This window comes from Thalassophryne amazonica, chromosome 17 (assembly GCF_902500255.1).
Source record: "Thalassophryne amazonica chromosome 17, fThaAma1.1, whole genome shotgun sequence".
In the NCBI taxonomy this organism is placed as follows: Eukaryota; Metazoa; Chordata; class Actinopteri; order Batrachoidiformes; family Batrachoididae; genus Thalassophryne; species Thalassophryne amazonica.
In genome coordinates, this window is record NC_047119.1 from 70,755,785 (window position 1) to 70,772,872 (window position 17,088).

General features: G+C 44.8%; 1 protein-coding gene across 1 annotated transcript in view; it reads left to right on the forward strand.

Annotated features, from left to right (window-relative positions):
- Window positions 1-17,088, forward strand: part of LOC117529140 (steroidogenic factor 1-like) — a 44,501-nt gene that overhangs the window by 16,475 nt on the left and 10,938 nt on the right. The window contains exon 4 of the mRNA XM_034191839.1: window positions 15,480-15,644. Within this exon, the coding sequence (XP_034047730.1) occupies window positions 15,480-15,644 (165 nt within the window). The remainder of the gene's footprint in view (window positions 1-15,479; window positions 15,645-17,088) is intronic.

Here is a 17,088-nt window from a genome sequence, read left to right on the forward strand (position 1 = left end):
TGTTGTGTGTGTGTGTGTGTGTGTGTGTGTGTGTGTGTGTGTGTGTGTGTGTGTGTGTAAAATATACAAACTTCCTCATTCCAGCAGAACAAAATGTAATCTCTTTTGTTAGTTCTCATTAAACTATTAATAAATGTCATATAAATGTTATCATTTATTTGTGTGATTGATGCTGCCTGGTACATGACAACACAGATATATTTCAATCACTCAAAAGAAGAACAACCTTATAGTCTCTGAAATTGCAGCAAACCATAAGTGAATTAATCTGTTTTAGTCTTTTAAACTAAATTAGGAATTTTATAAAGATTAAAAAGTCACACATTTTATTCATATGTATTAATAAAAATTAGATATTTTGCAGTCTGATTCAGGCAGATATCAGTCAAATCAAACATTCTCTTTCATCGAGGAAGATTAAACTCATCTGACTGACTGAATCCCCTACAAACATGGAAGCAAAACATATTACCACTCAAAAATTAAAAAGAGTTAAAAGATAAATTTATACACTAGATTGTACCATTTGGTAATGAATGTCATGACATGGTTAAAAATGTTAAAGAAACCTGCAGCAGCTCCAATACCGCAGTGAGAGCCAACCACCTCTACTGGTGGTTGGCTCTCACTGCGGTATTGTATCACTTCCTGTTCCGGAGCACAGCGGTGGTTTTCTGTATCTGTTAGCTGTTTAATCTGCGCAGTTAGATTGATCTAGTTATCTAGATAACGATTTGTTTCCCAGTGTAATCTTCACGTGCCTTAACTAAAGCACTCCTTCTGCTGAATCACCTCTAAATTATTTACACATTATTCACTTTGCGTGTTTTTAGGAATGCGCAAGCTTAGCGCAGCTACTAGCTCTTAGCCGATTTAGCATGGCGGCTTCTCCTGTCTCTCCTGCACTTTTCTGCTCTGGGTGTGAAATGTTTAGTTATTCCTCGGCCTCCTTTAGCAGTAACGGTACTTGTAATAAGTGTAGCTTATTCATAGCTTTGGAGGCCAGGCTGGGCGAATTGGAGACTCGGCTCCGCACTGTGGAAAATTCTACAGCTAGCCAGGCCCCTGTAGTCGGTGCGGACCAAGGTAGCTTAGCCGCCGTTAGTTCCCCTCTGGCAGATCCCGAGCAGCCGGGAAAGCAGGCTGACTGGGTGACTGTGAGGAGGAAGCGTAGTCCTAAACAGAAGCCCCGTGTACACCGCCAACCCGTTCACATTTCTAACCATTTTTCCCCACTCGACGACACACCCGCCGAGGATCAAACTCTGGTTATTGGCGACTCTGTTTTGAGAAATGTGAAGTTAGCGACACCAGCAACCATAGTCAATTGTCTTCCGGGGGCCAGAGCAGGCGACACTGAAGGAAATTTGAAACTGCTGGCTAAGGCTAAGTGTAAATTTGGTAAGATTGTAATTCACGTCGGCAGTAATGACACCCGGTTACACCAATCGGAGGTCACTAAAATTAACATTGAATCGGTGTGTAACTTTGCAAAAACAATGTCGGACTCTGTAGTTTTCTCTGGGCCCCTCCCCAATCGGACCGGGAGTGACATGTTTAGCCGCATGTTCTCCTTGAATTGCTGGCTGTCTGAGTGGTGTCCAAAAATGAGGTGGGCTTCATAGATAATTGGCAAAGCTTCTGGGGAAAACCTGGTCTTGTTAGGAGAGACGGCATCCATCCCACTTTGGATGGAGCAGCTCTCATTTCTAGAAATCTGGCCAATTTTCTTAAATCCTCCAAACCGTGACTATCCAGGGTTGGGACCAGGAAGCAGAGTTGTAGTCTTACACACCTCTCTGCAGCTTCTCTCCCCCTGCCATCCCCTCATTACCCCATCCCCGTAGAGACGGTGCCTGCTCCCAGACCACCAACAACCAGTAAAAATCTATTTAAGCATAAAAATTCAAAAAGAAAAAATAATATAGCACCTTCAACTGCACCACAGACTAAAACAGTTAAATGTAGTCTATTAAACATTAGGTCTCTCTCTTCTAAGTCCCTGTTAGTAAATGATATAATAATTGATCAACATATTGATTTATTCTGCCTTACAGAAACCTGGTTACAGCAGGATGAATATGTTAGGTTAAATGAGTCAACACCCCCGAGTCACACTAACTGTCAGAATGCTCGTAGCACAGGCCGAGGCAGAGGATTAGCAGCAATCTTCCATTCCAGCTTATTAATTAATCAAAAACCCAGACAGAGCTTTAATTCATTTGAAAGCTTGACTCTTAGTCTTGTCCATCCAAATTGGAAGTCCCAAAAACCAGTTTTATTTGTTATTATCTATCGTCCACCTGGTCGTTACTGTGAGTTTCTCTGTGAATTTTCAGACCTTTTGTCTGACTTAGTGCTTAGCTCAGATAAGATAATTATAGTGGGCGATTTTAACATCCACACAGATGCTGAGAATGACAGCCTCAACACTGCATTTAATCTATTATTAGACTCTATTGGCTTTGCTCAAAATGTAAATGAGTCCACCCACCACTTTAATCATATCTTAGATCTTGTTCTGACTTATGGTATGGAAATTGAAGACTTAACAGTATTCCCTGAAAACTCCCTTCTGTCTGATCATTTTTTAATAACATTTACATTTACTCTGATGGACTACCCAGCAGTGGGGAATAAGTTTCATTACACTAGAAGTCTTTCAGAAAGCGCTGTAACTAGGTTTAAGGATATGATTCCTTCTTTATGTTCTCTAATGCCATATACCAACACAGTGCAGAGTAGCTACCTAAACTCTGTAAGTGAGATAGATTATCTCGTCAATAGTTTTACATCCTCATTGAAGACAACTTTGGATGCTGTAGCTCCTCTGAAAAAGAGAGCTTTAAATCAGAAGTGCCTGACTCCGTGGTATAACTCACAAACTCGTAGCTTAAAGCAGATAACCCGTAAGTTGTGTTATGTGTCGACGCGGATTGAGGAGCGAACCTGCGTCAGACAGGACCCAGCGCTAAAAATAACCAGAAAACGGTTCCAAACAAAAACTATTTATTATACACCTGTGTTTAAAAGTGTAAAAACATAAAAAAAACAACGTCCCTCTGGTGGAGTGATCCGCGGCTCGCTCTCCAGCGCCCGCAAGGATTAAAGCCGGCGCTCCTGGACTTCCTACCACCGCCAAACACCCCCCAGGTGGACACGACAAACTGATTCTCTGTGAAGCAAAGAGACGGTGAGGTAAATCAACAGATACAACTATATCTTCCAATAAACACACGCTGCCAGCAACACACTCAGGTCAGTGTCCTTTTTTTTTTACTTTATGCAAATGAGCAGCTTCTCACAACAAGTGGAGGATCACTTATCCTTCACGCCACAGCAGTGAGAAGCAAACTACGCAATTCTCTTTACAATTCCAGTATACTGTGTAACAAAACACCAAGTTACTATCAACAAGTACTTAAACACTTAATTACCTTTCGTGTGTGCTGACAGCATGTGTCCTCACCCCTCCCCGCTTCACGGGCTTGATGTGTCAAACCCAGGCGCGGTCCTCAGCGTCTCACAAACGAACGTCACAAGGTCGAGTTCCCGGCAGTTCTGCTTGAATCACACATGACTTAAATGCAGAACGCCATCCAATTATCTGCTTCAGCTGCAAGTCGTCCAGGTTGCACGTGAGCACCAAGCACAGGTGCTTTCCATGATGTTGATGAGGGTGAAGACTCTTCAGCCAGCACCTTCTTCACAGACAAATCAGCCCTCATGCCACCTGGAGAGCAAAGAAAAGAAAAGAACACCAAAACATCCAGCCACGCCCCCCCCCAACACACAACAGTACCCCCCCATCAACGGGAAGCCTCCCGGCGACCGAACAGACCAGGCCCGAGAACAGCCCCTCCCTCCGGGGTCCACGTCAGGAAGCAGACGGCAAGACAGGCACCGCAGCTGGAAGGCCGGCTGGAATCAACAAAAGCCCCAAAACATTCCCCAGAACAAGTCCACTCACACAAAAAAAACATAAAACCCACCCAAAACCTCCCCAGGGGACCGTCCCATCAAACCCCGGGAGGAAAAGAAAAACTCCAAAACACAAAAACCCAATACAGTCCCACAACACAGTACAAACGTAGATGCATAAAAGAAAAATAACAAACAACCCCCCCAGAATGACCTGCAGAGCCCAACCCCCCCTCAGAAGGCCTTCATTGCCAGTTCCAGGAGGAACAGCCAAAACCGTGATCCCACAAAGGTCCCCAGGTATACATGGAGTGAAACGGTGCCCCCCAGGGGACCGTATCATCAACCCCAGGAGGCACCCTCCCCACAACCCCAGAACCCCAGATCCGGTCACACTTGGCCGGTCGGTCCCAAGCCAATCCCCCCCCCAGAGGACCGTCCCATCAACCCTGGAGGCGGAACCCGGAAGGAAACAAAATAAAACCAAAAACCAACCCCCGGAGGACAACCAAAAACAACCCCGGGGGGATATAAAACGACCAAAAACCCCGTTGCCCTCCCCGGCACCCCGAAAGTCCCCAGGTCCCTCCCAGAGCCCTTTGGCGGCTCTATTTTGGCAAACGGCTCAAAATAGTAAGCCGGAGAAGGGAACAGGTAAAAACTAACCCAGCTCCAACCCCAAAGCGCAGCGGAGAACCGGAAATACGTCCGGCGCCCCAACTCGACCATACCCCAGCCACTCGGGAGGGGTGGAACTACCGAAATGGCAAACAGCAACAGATCGGCCCACCCCTCCGACTGAGGCATGTCTCCGCTGCACCACACCCCGGCAACACCCATGACAGTCGGTCCAAAGGCTCACCGAGGCTGGAGTGGAACCGGGCCCTAACCAAACCAAAAAGAACGCCTCTAACACCCCCCCCCCCTAGGTGCAGAGGTCTTCTGAGAATGCTCAGCGTGACCAACCTGCACCACCCCACAACCCACAAGACAAGCGGTCTAAGGGCAAGTGAGGTTGGGGTTAGGAATGTAGAGAAATAAAAACAACAAAACAAAACGACCCAACAACCCAAACAGAAAATACCTAAAAACACATACACAATTGACAGGTAAGTGAGCCCAGGCGGGCTTCTAACCGCCTATCACTCCACCAGATACGCCCCTACCTCCCCAAACAAGTATAACCCCTGATTAAAGAAACCAAACATTTACGTGTGCTAGAAATGTTTTTTTAATTTTATTTATTTATTTTTTTATTCGTTTTTTTTTTAATGTGGGTTCTTTTGCCTGTCCCAGAACACTTGGAGTTACGTCACCGTTATGTCTCTTGACGCTTCCGTGTCGGGGCAATACAGGAATCTCGACTCGTCCGAGCTGCATGGGCTCGTCAATAGGAGGAGCCGGAGGTCCCGTCGGAGGAGCCGCAGTGGGGTGAAGAAGAGGCGGCCCAGCTTTGTGTCGGGGAAAGCCCCGAGACAAAAAAAAAACGCTCTAATGGGCGTCCTCTCTCGCGTCCACGCTCCTTCATCCGATCATCTAGACGAATCACCAACGATATTAGCTCGTCTAAATCGTTTGGCTCATCACGGACCACCAGCTCGTCTTTTAATGACTCATTTAACCCGTCCACAAATACGCCTCGTAAAACTGCGGCATTCCAACCTGTGGGTGACGGAGTTATCGGCACCGATATCGATAGTGCCGCAGCTGGAGCAGCAGGAAGCAGAACAGCTTGCGCTGCAAGCTCCATAACACGGGCATCTGTTTGTTTAATTTGGTTCGCGAGATGCTGTAATTGCTCCCGTATGTTCTCCAAGTGTTCCTGAACTTTTTCGACAAAAGGAACCGCTTCTGCCGCTGGGTCCATTATGGAATGGCCGGGAACTACTGTTATGTGTCGACGCGGATTGAGGAGCGAACCTGCGTCAGACAGGACCCAGCGCTAAAAATAACCAGAAAGCGGTTCCAAACAAAAACTATTTATTATACACCTGTGTTTAAAAGTGTAAAAACATAAAAAAAACAACGTCCCTCTGGTGGAGTGATCCGTGGCTCGCTCTCCAGCGCCCGCAAGGATTAAAGCTGGCGCTCCTGGACTTCCTACCACCGCCAAACACCCCCCAGGTGGACACGACAAACTGATTCTCTGTGAAGCAAAGAGACGGTGAGGTAAATCAACAGATACAACTATATCTTCCAATAAACACACGCTGCCAGCAACACACTCAGGTCAGTGGCCTTTTTTTTACTTTATGCAAATGAGCAGCTTCTCACAACAAGTGGAGGATCACTTATCCTTCACGCCACAGCAGTGAGAAGCAAACTACGCAATTCTCTTTACAATTCCAGTATACTGTGTAACAAAACACCAAGTTACTATCAACAAGTACTTAAACACTTAATTACCTTTCGTGTGTGCTGACAGCATGTGTCCTCACCCCTCCCCGCTTCACGGGCTCAATGTGTCAAACCCAGGCGCGGTCCTCAGCGTCTCACAAACGAATGTCACAAGGTCGAGTTCCCGGCAGTTCTGCTTGAATCACACATGACTTAAATGCAGAACGCCATCCAATTATCTGCTTCAGCTGCAAGTCGTCCAGGTTGCACGTGAGCACCAAGCACAGGTGCTTTCCATGATGTTGATGAGGGTGAAGACTCTTCAGCCAGCACCTTCTTCACAGACAAATCAGCCCTCATGCCACCTGGAGAGCAAAGAAAAGAAAAGAACACCAAAACATCCAGCCACGCCCCCCCCAACACACAACAAGTTGGAGAGGAAATGGCGTCTCACTAATTTAGAAGATCTTCACTTAGCCTGGAAAAAGAGTCTGTTGCTCTATAAAAAAGCCCTCCGTAAAGCTAGGACATCTTTCTACTCATCACTAATTGAAGAAAATAAGAACAACCCCAGGTTTCTTTTCAGCACTGTAGCCAGGCTGACAAAGAGTCAGAGCTCTATTGAGCTGAGTATTCCATTAACTTTAACTAGTAATGACTTCATGACTTTCTTTGCTAACAAAATTTTAACTATTAGAGAAAAAATTACTCATAACCATCCCAAAGACGTATCGTTATCTTTGGCTGCTTTCAGTGATGCCGGTATTTGGTTAGACTCTTTCTCTCCGATTGTTCTGTCTGAGTTATTTTCATTAGTTACTTCATCCAAACCATCAACATGTCTATTAGACCCCATTCCTACCAGGCTGCTCAAGGAAGCCCTACCATTATTTAATGCTTCGATCTTAAATATGATCAATCTATCTTTGTTAGTTGGCTATGTACCACAGGCTTTTAAGGTGGCAGTAATTAAACCATTACTTAAAAAGCCATCACTTGACCCAGCTATCTTAGCTAATTATAGGCCAATCTCCAACCTTCCTTTTCTCTCAAAAATTCTTGAAAGGGTAGTTGTAAAACAGCTAACTGATCATCTGCAGAGGAATGGTCTATTTGAAGAGTTTCAGTCAGGTTTTAGAATTCATCATAGTACAGAAACAGCATTAGTGAAGGTTACAAATGATCTTCTTATGGCCTCGGACAGTGGACTCATCTCTGTGCTTGTTCTGTTAGACCTCAGTGCTGCTTTTGATGCTGTTGACATAAAATTGTATTACAGAGATTAGAGCATGCCATAGGTATTAAAGGCACTGCGCTGCGGTGGTTTGAATCATATTTGTCTAATAGATTACAATTTGTTCATGTAAATGGGGAATCTTCTTCACAGACTAAAGTTAATTATGGAGTTCCACAAGGTTCTGTGCTAGGACCAATTTTATTCACTTTATACATGCTTCCCTTAGGCAGTATTATTAGACGGTATTGCTTAAATTTTCATTGTTACGCAGATGATACCCAGCTTTATCTATCCATGAAGCCAGAGGACACACACCAATTAGCTAAACTGCAGGATTGTCTTACAGACATAAAGACATGGATGACCTCTAATTTCCTGCTTTTAAACTCAGATAAAACTGAAGTTATTGTACTTGGCCCCACAAATCTTAGAAACATGGTGTCTAACCAGATCCTTACTCTGGATGGCATTACCCTGACCTCTAGTAATACTGTGGGAAATCTTGGAGTCATTTTTGATCAGGATATGTCATTCAAAGCGCATATTAAACAAATATGTAGGACTGCTTTTTTGCATTTATGCAATATCTCTAAAATTAGAAAGGTGCTGTGGGGAACAGGATACAGTGGTCCAGATGAGGAGCAGGGCCTCACAGAGCAGGCAGGATTCCAAACGGTCTGTTTGAACCTGGAAGTCCTGCAGATGGCCGACTTCACTTACAGACAGCATCACCGGGACGAAGCAGGAAATAAAAACATAAAACGATATCCAACTGTAAAGTGCATCCCAAATATACTCCACTTTCTTTATTATCTCCAAGACAATTGTAGTGCCAGAAAACCAAAATTTATTTACAATTTATTCAGATCTCGTATTAGCGGATAACATTAACAAAAACTGCAAACATCCTTACAGTCACTGTTCATCATAGCAACACAATTTAAATTCCAAAAACACTATCAAAAATAAGTACATGGAAAACTCTCACAACATCTGGTCTGAATATACTGTCTTATTTTTCCACTGGAGGCGGTGCACTCTGTATCGGCAGTTTGTACACTGGCACTACGAGTTCCTGGGGAGAAGAATCCAAGTACCACGGCCGCCTTGTGTAGTGAATCTTGTAGGAAGAACCCAAACCCAAAGTTTGCAGACGAGGCAGATATTTCTGTTACCAGCAGCCACACTGGATAACGGCCAGGACCACAAAAACTGCACCATGTTATACGAGACATAGAAGAACTGAGAACAATAAAGTAATTGACATATTCCAGTGTTCTGAATGTCTTGTCTCTAAACGTGTACCAGTTTTACTGTCTCTTCCACAGACATCGTTTACCTTCCATCAGATGCTGACAGATGTCACACAATGTGATATGGAACTAAACTATTTTGGTCTCAGTGGCCCACAAGTTTATGGGAGGGAAAATACTACACATGTGGAACCTCATCTACACAGATGGAAACTGAGACGTGTGCTCTAATCCGCTCCTGTTTCTCTGGTCTTTCAAAGTTGCTGCTCAGTGGCCGTCTCTCGGGCTGCTCATCAATCTTCTTATCTCCTGTGTGGTCATCGCCTCCACCATCTCCATCAAATCACCAACATTCTCTGTGCAAACAACAGATCAAGAATCATTTAATGAACTCGCCATATCTACCGTACATACTGGTGCACAAGTCGACCTTGTATATGGATCGAGGTCAAGTTTCAGTCTAAATTTCCTCAGAAGTGCCTCACTCAGACGTTGGTCGAAGCAAATCTGCCCCAACTTTGTAAAAACTTTGACAAGCATTTAAGGGTGATTCTTAGACTACGGGCACTTATGTCCTTTGATCATATTGTATGAAAAACAGAAAAAAGGGGAAATTTCACACTTTTATAGTTATCTTTACAATGAAAGTGTGTTAAGAAATTTGTTCTAGTAGTCTATGATGACTTTTTCACCTTTTTTCAGCATCATTATATGCAAATATTGCCGTTTTGTGCTTGTCCCACACCCAGACTTTTGATCTTCAATGATAAAAATGAATGGTAAAGAAACGTTTTTCTAATGTTTTAAAATATCTCTGAATAAAATATTAGTAAAATAATCAAAACATAATTGGGGTATTCAATGTCATACAACTGTTGTGATTTTTTTAAACAAAATGTAGTTGTCCCACACTATTGTCGTAATTTCCATGAGCTTTGGACACAAGTCCAACAAGTCCAAATTACAAATTTATGTAATCTGGATCAAAGTTCAGGAGGCTGGATCAAAAAATCAGGTTGAATTTTGGTCATTTGGATCAAACTTCAGCAGGCTGGATCAAAAAATCAGCAATCAGATTGTTTTGAATGCTGTTCGGGTGACATATCGAATGCTTAGACTGCAGTCAGACTGCGGTTCAAACGGCACCTTGATCACTGTTTGATATCTTTCCACTTCGACGCACCGGGAAAGGATCAATTTCAAATTTGTTGTTTAATTTTATTCTTAAACACTCAATATGTATATATATATATATATATCTTGCATCACCTACACGTTAAATAATATTCTAACAGAATGAGGTAAGTTTTTGCTTTTACCATAAAAAAAAAAAATTTTTATGTCATGCCAAATGAGCCTCCACTAAGATGTGCACTTTACAACGACAGTCCAGCACTTGCAAAGAAGGCGGTTGTTCAAGGGGCTCATGCCAAAATTTAATTGGTGGGTTGTAGGTCACGTGACATGGATTATTCGTACCATTTGTCGTTGTGTTTCATTGACCGTGCAATAGTTCTTTTAGTGTGCAATTTTGGTGCTATATGAAATGTGCTATTGCACACCTCGACCACTGCGTGCGCTCACACTACTGTGGGCAGCGTTTAGCTAAACATGGCAGCGTTAGTTTTGCTGGCAGACGACGATTTGAAGGAGGTAATTGACGATGCTAATTTTTCTAACACAAAAAAAAAATCCACTATCAATCAATCAATCAACTTTTTTCTTATATAGCGCCAAATCACAACAAACAGTTGCCCCAAGGCGCATTATATTGTAAGGCAAGGCCATACAATAATTATGAAAAACCCCAACGGTCAAAACGACCCCCTATGAGCAAACACTTGGCCACAGTGGGAAGGAAAAACTCCCTTTTAACAGGAAGAAACCTCCAGCAGAACCAGGCTCAGGGAGGGGCAGTCTTCTGCTGAGACTGGCTGGGGCTGAGGGAAAAAACCAGGAAAAAGACATGCCGTGAAGGGGGGCAGAGATCGATCACTAATGATTAAATGCAGAGTGATGCATACGGAGCAAAAAGAGAAACAGTGCATCATGGGAACCCCCCCACAATCTACGTCTAAAGCAGCATAACCAAGGGATGGTCCAGGGTCACCCGATCCAGCCCTAACAATAAGCCTTAGCGAAAAGGAAAGTTTTAAGCCTAATCTTAAAAGTACAGAGGGTATCTGTCTCCCTGATCTGAATTGGGAGCTGGTTCCACAGGAGAGGAGCCTGAAAGCTGAAGGCTCTGCCTCCCATTCTACTCTTACAAACCCTAGGAACTACAAGTTAGCCCGCAGTCTGAGAGCGAAGCGCTCTAATGGGGTAATATGGTACTACGAGGTCCCTAAGATAAGATGGGACCTGATTATTCAAAACCTTATAAGTAAGAAGAAGAATTTTAAATTCTATTCTAGAATTAACAGGAAGCCAATGAAGAGAGGCCAACACGGGTGAGATATGCTCTCTCCTTCTAGTCCCCGTCAGTACTCTAGCTGCAGCATTCTGAACCAACTGAAGGCTTTTTAGGGAACTTTTAGGACAACCTGATAATAATGAATTACAATAGTCCAGCCTAGAGGAAATAAATGCATGAATTAGTTTTTCAGCATCACTCTGAGACAAGACCTTTCTGATTTTAGAGATATTGCGTAAATGCAAAAAAGCAGTCCTACATATTTGTTTAATATGCGCTTTGAATGACATATCCTGATCAAAAATGACTCCAAGATTTCTCACAGTATTACTAGAGATCAGGGAAATGCCATCCAGAGTAACGATCTGGTTAGACACCATGCTTCTAAGATTTGTGGGGCCAAGTACAATAACTTTTATCTTAAGTTTTTTTAACTTAAGTTTTATCTGAGTTTAAAAGCAGGAAATTAGAGGTCATCCATGTCTTTATGTCTGTAAGACAATCCTGCAGTTTAGCTAATTGGTGTGTATCCTCTGGCTTCATGGATAGATAAAGCTGGGTATCATCTGCGTAACAATGAAAATTTAAGCAATACCGTCTAATAATACTGCCTAAGGGAAGCATGTATAAAGTGAATAAAATTGGTCCTAGCACAGAACCTTGTGGAACTCCATAATTAACTTTAGTCTGTGAAGAAGATTCCCCATTTACATGAACAAACTGTAATCTATTAGACAAATATGATTCAAACCACCGCAGCGCAGTGCCTTTAATACCTATGACATGCTCTAATCTCTGTAATAAAATTTTATGGTCAACAGTATCAAAAGCTGCACTGAGGTCTAACAGAACAAGCACAGAGATGAGTCCACTGTCCGAAGCCATAAGAAGATCATTTGTAACCTTCACTAATGCTGTTTCTGTACTATGATGAGTTCTAAAACCTGACTGAAACTCTTCAAATAGACCATTCCTCTGCAGATGATCAGTTAGCTGTTTTACAACTACCCTTTCAAGAATCTTTGAGAGAAAAGGAAGGTTGGAGATTGGCCTATAATTAGCTAAGATAGCTGGGTCAAGTGATGGCTTTTTAAGTAATGGTTTAATTACTGCCACCTTAAAGGCCTGTGGTACATAGCCAACTAACAAAGATAGATACACTGTAACCATCTGGAGGCATGAAGAGCTGTTAGGATGAAATGCTGGACAAATTTCTGATGTGATTTTTCACAGGAGTGAGGACAGCAGACGGCAGTCTGTGCTGAATTCGGCACAAGAACGACATCATGTCATTGGTACATTGTCAGAATTGGGGTTTTTTTGCAAGTTGACTGAGATCAGCACCAGTGATGAACAACAAAATTTAAGTCCCTTTTCTGTTGCTTCATTCTTTTTTCGCCTCATTGAATGGTATGTTCCATCTTTCACATCATGAAATATTCATACCACTGAACTCATAAACATATTGAATTATAGTGACTTTGTTTTTTCCTTCTTTCTTCTTCCTTTCTTTGAATTATTTCCTTTTATTGCTCATTGTTTGACCACCTTTGTCATTTCCCTCTGAGCGGCCTTATAAAGAAATGGCAGCGCCCTTCTTTTCTCTGTTTGAAAACCGTGCAAGAATAATCGCCGTCATTCACCTTTCCAGATCTTAAACAACAGCAATCAGCTAACTCAGGATAGTAATAACATGAGGTTGCTCAGGACGGCAACAAGTTCGCTTCTGGAGGCGGCGATATGAGTTAACTCCCGGAGGCAGCGATGTGAGTTAGTGCCTCAATGCAGTGACATGAGTTAGCTCCTGATAGCAGCGATATACGTTAGCACCTGGCAGCAGCGATATAAGTTAGCGCCTGGCAGCAGTGACATGAGTTAGCGCCTGGCAGCAGCGACATAAGTTAGCATTTGGCAGCAGCGACATGAGCTAGTGCCTGGCAGCAGTGGCATGAGTTAGCTCCTGATAGCAGCGATATAAGTTAGCGTCTGGCTGCAGTGACATGAGTTAGCGCCTGGCAGCAGAGACATGAGCTAGTGCCTGGCAGCAGTGACATGAGTTAGCTCCTGATAGCAGCGATATAAGTTAGCGTCTGGCAGCAGTGACATAAGTTAGCGTCTGGCAGCAGTGACATGAGTTAGCGCCTGGCAGCAGAGACATGAGTTAGTGCCTGGCAGCAGTGACATGAGTTAGCTCCTGATAGCAGCGATATAAGTGAAGCAGCAGGACCTTCGTGGCCGGGACGACGGTGGGGATCGAACCCACGCGGCTCGCACAAAAGACCGTTCCTCTACCAGGTCAGCCAAAGGGGAACTCCCCGTTAGCCAAGCTAGCGGGAACGTCTTTTCAATTGGGACCCGGGACTTCCATCCCGCTACACATCTCCCCACCATTTTTTACTTTGTCCCGAAGTCACAGGTGCATGTTAGCATACTCTGTGACCCACATCCTGTTCGTGACGCCAGATTGAAGCAGCAGGACCTTTGTGGCCGGAACGACGGTGGGGATCGAACCCACGCGGCTCGCACAAAAGACCGTTCCTCTACCAGGTCAGCCAAAGGGGAACTCCCCGTTAGCCAAGCTAGCGGGAACGTCTTTTCAATTGGGACCCGGGACTTCCATCCCGCTACATAAGTTAGCGTCTGGCAGCAGTGACATGAGTTAGCGCCTGGCAGCAGCGACATGAGCTAGTGCCTGGCAGCAGTGACATGAGTTAGCTCCTGATAGCAGTGATATAAGTTAGCGTCTGGCAGGAGTGACATAAGTTAGCATCTGGCAGCAGTGACATGAGTTAGTGCCTGGCAGCAGTGACATGAGTTAGTGCCTGATAGCAGCGATATAAGTTATCGCCTGGAGTTAGCTCCTGATAGCAGCGATATAAGTTAGCACCTGGCAGCAGCGATATAAGTTAGCGTCTGGCAGCAGTGGCATAAGTTAGCATCTGACAGCAGTGACATGAGTTAGCGCCTGGCAGCAGTGGCATGAGTTAGCTCCTGATAGCAGCGATATAAGTTAGCGTCTGGCAGCAGTGACATGAGTTAGCGCCTGGCAGCAGAGACATGAGCTACTGCCTGGCAGCAGTGACATGAGTTAGCTCCTGATAGCAGCGATATAAGTTAGCGTCTGGCAGCAGTGACATAAGTTAGCGTCTGGCAGCAGTGACATGAGTTAGCGCCTGGCAGCAGAGACATGAGTTAGTGCCTGGCAGCAGTGACATGAGTTAGCTCCTGATAGCAGCGATATAAGTGAAGCAGCAGGACCTTCGTGGCCGGGACGACGGTGGGGATCGAACCCACGCGGCTCGCACAAAAGACCGTTCCTCTACCAGGTCAGCCAAAGGGGAACTCCCCCTTAGCCAAGCTAGCGGGAACGTCTTTTCAATTGGGACCCGGGACTTCCATCCCGCTACACATCTCCCCACCATTTTTTACTTTGTCCCGAAGTCACAGGTGCATGTTAGCATACTCTGTGACCCACATCCTGTTCGTGACGCCAGATTGAAGCAGCAGGACCTTTGTGGCCGGAACGACGGTGGGGATCGAACCCACGCGGCTTGCACAAAAGACCGTTCCTCTACCAGGTCAGCCAAAGGGGAACTCCCCGTTAGCCAAGCTAGCGGGAACGTCTTTTCAATTGGGACCCGGGACTTCCATCCCGCTACATAAGTTAGCGTCTGGCAGCAGTGACATGAGTTAGCGCCTGGCAGCAGCGACATGAGCTAGTGCCTGGCAGCAGTGACATGAGTTAGCTCCTGATAGCAGCGATATAAGTTAGCGTCTGGCAGGAGTGACATAAGTTAGCATCTGGCAGCAGTGACATGAGTTAGTGCCTGGCAGCAGTGACATGAGTTAGTGCCTGATAGCAGCGATATAAGTTATCGCCTGGAGTTAGCTCCTGATAGCAGCGATATAAGTTAGCACCTGGCAGCAGCGATATAAGTTAGCGTCTGGCAGCAGTGGCATAAGTTAGCATCTGACAGCAGTGACATGAGTTAGCGCCTGGCAGCAGTGACATGAGTTAGCTCCTGATAGCAGCGATATAAGAGCGCCTGGCAGTAGTGACATGAGTTAGCGTCTGGCAGCAGCGACATGAGTTAGCGTCTGGCAGCAGCGACATGAGTTAGCGCCTGGCAGCAGCGACATGAGTTAGCGCCTGGCAGCAGCGACATGAGTTAGCGTCTGGCAGCAGCGACATGAGTTAGCATCTGGCAGCAGCGACATGAGTTAACGCCTGGCAGCAGCGACATGAGTTAGCATCTGGCAGCAGCGACATGAGCTAGCTCAGGACTGTCTAAAGGTAAAAGCAGCCACTGTTTGACATTTTGGACACATTATATGTTTGAATGAATGTCTTTTTTCTGAAAAGGTGTGTGACCAGATGAAGTTGCTTAATTCATGCTGGAGTGAGCTGCTGGTCCTGGACATCATATCTCGGCAGGTCCGGCATGGAAAAGTAGGCAGTCTGCTTCTCGTCACTGGGCAGGAGGTTAGTCATTTTCTGCTGATGCAACATTTGTTTTATAATAACTGCATCACGATGGTTTGGGGAGTTTCAGCCCATAGTCTAGGCTCCTGATATGGTTGTCATCAAATGCAAACTGCTTCTGGCTGAAAGGCTAAATGAACATTGTTTACAGACCCTCTCAGTGTTGGAACCTCACATTGTACATCTGTGGTAAACTAATATTTTACAGATTTATGCATTACAGGGTGGTGGCCAAGTGGTTAAGATACAATACAAGGATTTTGTTTGTTAATAACAAAACCTTCAAATCTGGCCTCACACAGACAGAAAGCCAAAATCAAGGTAATATGATCAAACAGCACGGTGGATTAGTGGTTAGCACTGTTGCCGCACAGCAAGACGGTCATGAGTTTGATTCCCACCTGTGGCCTTTCTGCGTGGAGTGTGCATGTTCTCCCCATGTTTGCGTGGGTTCCCTCCAGGTGCTCCGGTTTCCTCCCACATTTAAAGACATGCAGGTTAGGTGGATTGGAAACTTTAAAACTGTCCAAGTCTCCTTTCCAAAAGAGATCTTGATCTCAATGGGACTGTTATTTTTCCCCCGGTTCTTTCTGTAACACTGCCCTTCACAAAGTACAAACTCAAACTTTCCTGCACTTTTAAATTTATTCAAAGTCACAGTGAAAAAGAACATCGGGCATGGATTCTGTAGAATTTCTCTCACAGATGAGATCCACCCTTACAGAACCCAGAACAATGGACACAAACAGTTTTTATAAAGGATTACGTAATCGTGACAGAGGCAGACCTTATTTCGCAAAATCCTTCCCTTATTGGCCCCTGTGGGCATTCGAGGGAGCTCCAACCCCCTGCCTGAGACCCGCACAGTAACGGAACATATATGATTTATAATATAACCTAACTCTCTTTGTCTTAAATGGTAAAAAACTGGTTAAATCTGGTTCGACATGCACATAGCAACAGTCAGAACAAAGGAAAGTAAGAAGAAGAGTGAAAACTAAGAACACTATCCTGAGTAAGATAACTACTTCAATACCAAAATTAATACAGAAAACAAATAAATGAAGCAGCAGGACCTTCGTGGCTGGGACGACGGTGGGGATCGAACCCACGCGGCTCGCACAAAAGACCGTTCCTGTACCAGGTCAGCCAAAGGGGAACTCCCCGTTAGCCAAGCTAGCGGGAACGTCTTTTCAATTGGGACCCGGGACTTTCATCCCGCTACACATCTCCCCACCATTTTTGACTTCGTCCCGAAGTCACAGGTGCATGTTAGCATACTCTGTGACCCACATCCTGTTCGTGACGCCAGATTGAAGCAGCAGGACCTTCGTGGCCGGGACGACGGTGGGGATCGAACCCACGCGGCTCGCACAAAAGACCTTTCCTCTACCAGGTCAGCCAAAGGGGAACTCCCCGTTAGCCAAGCTAGCGGGAACGTCTT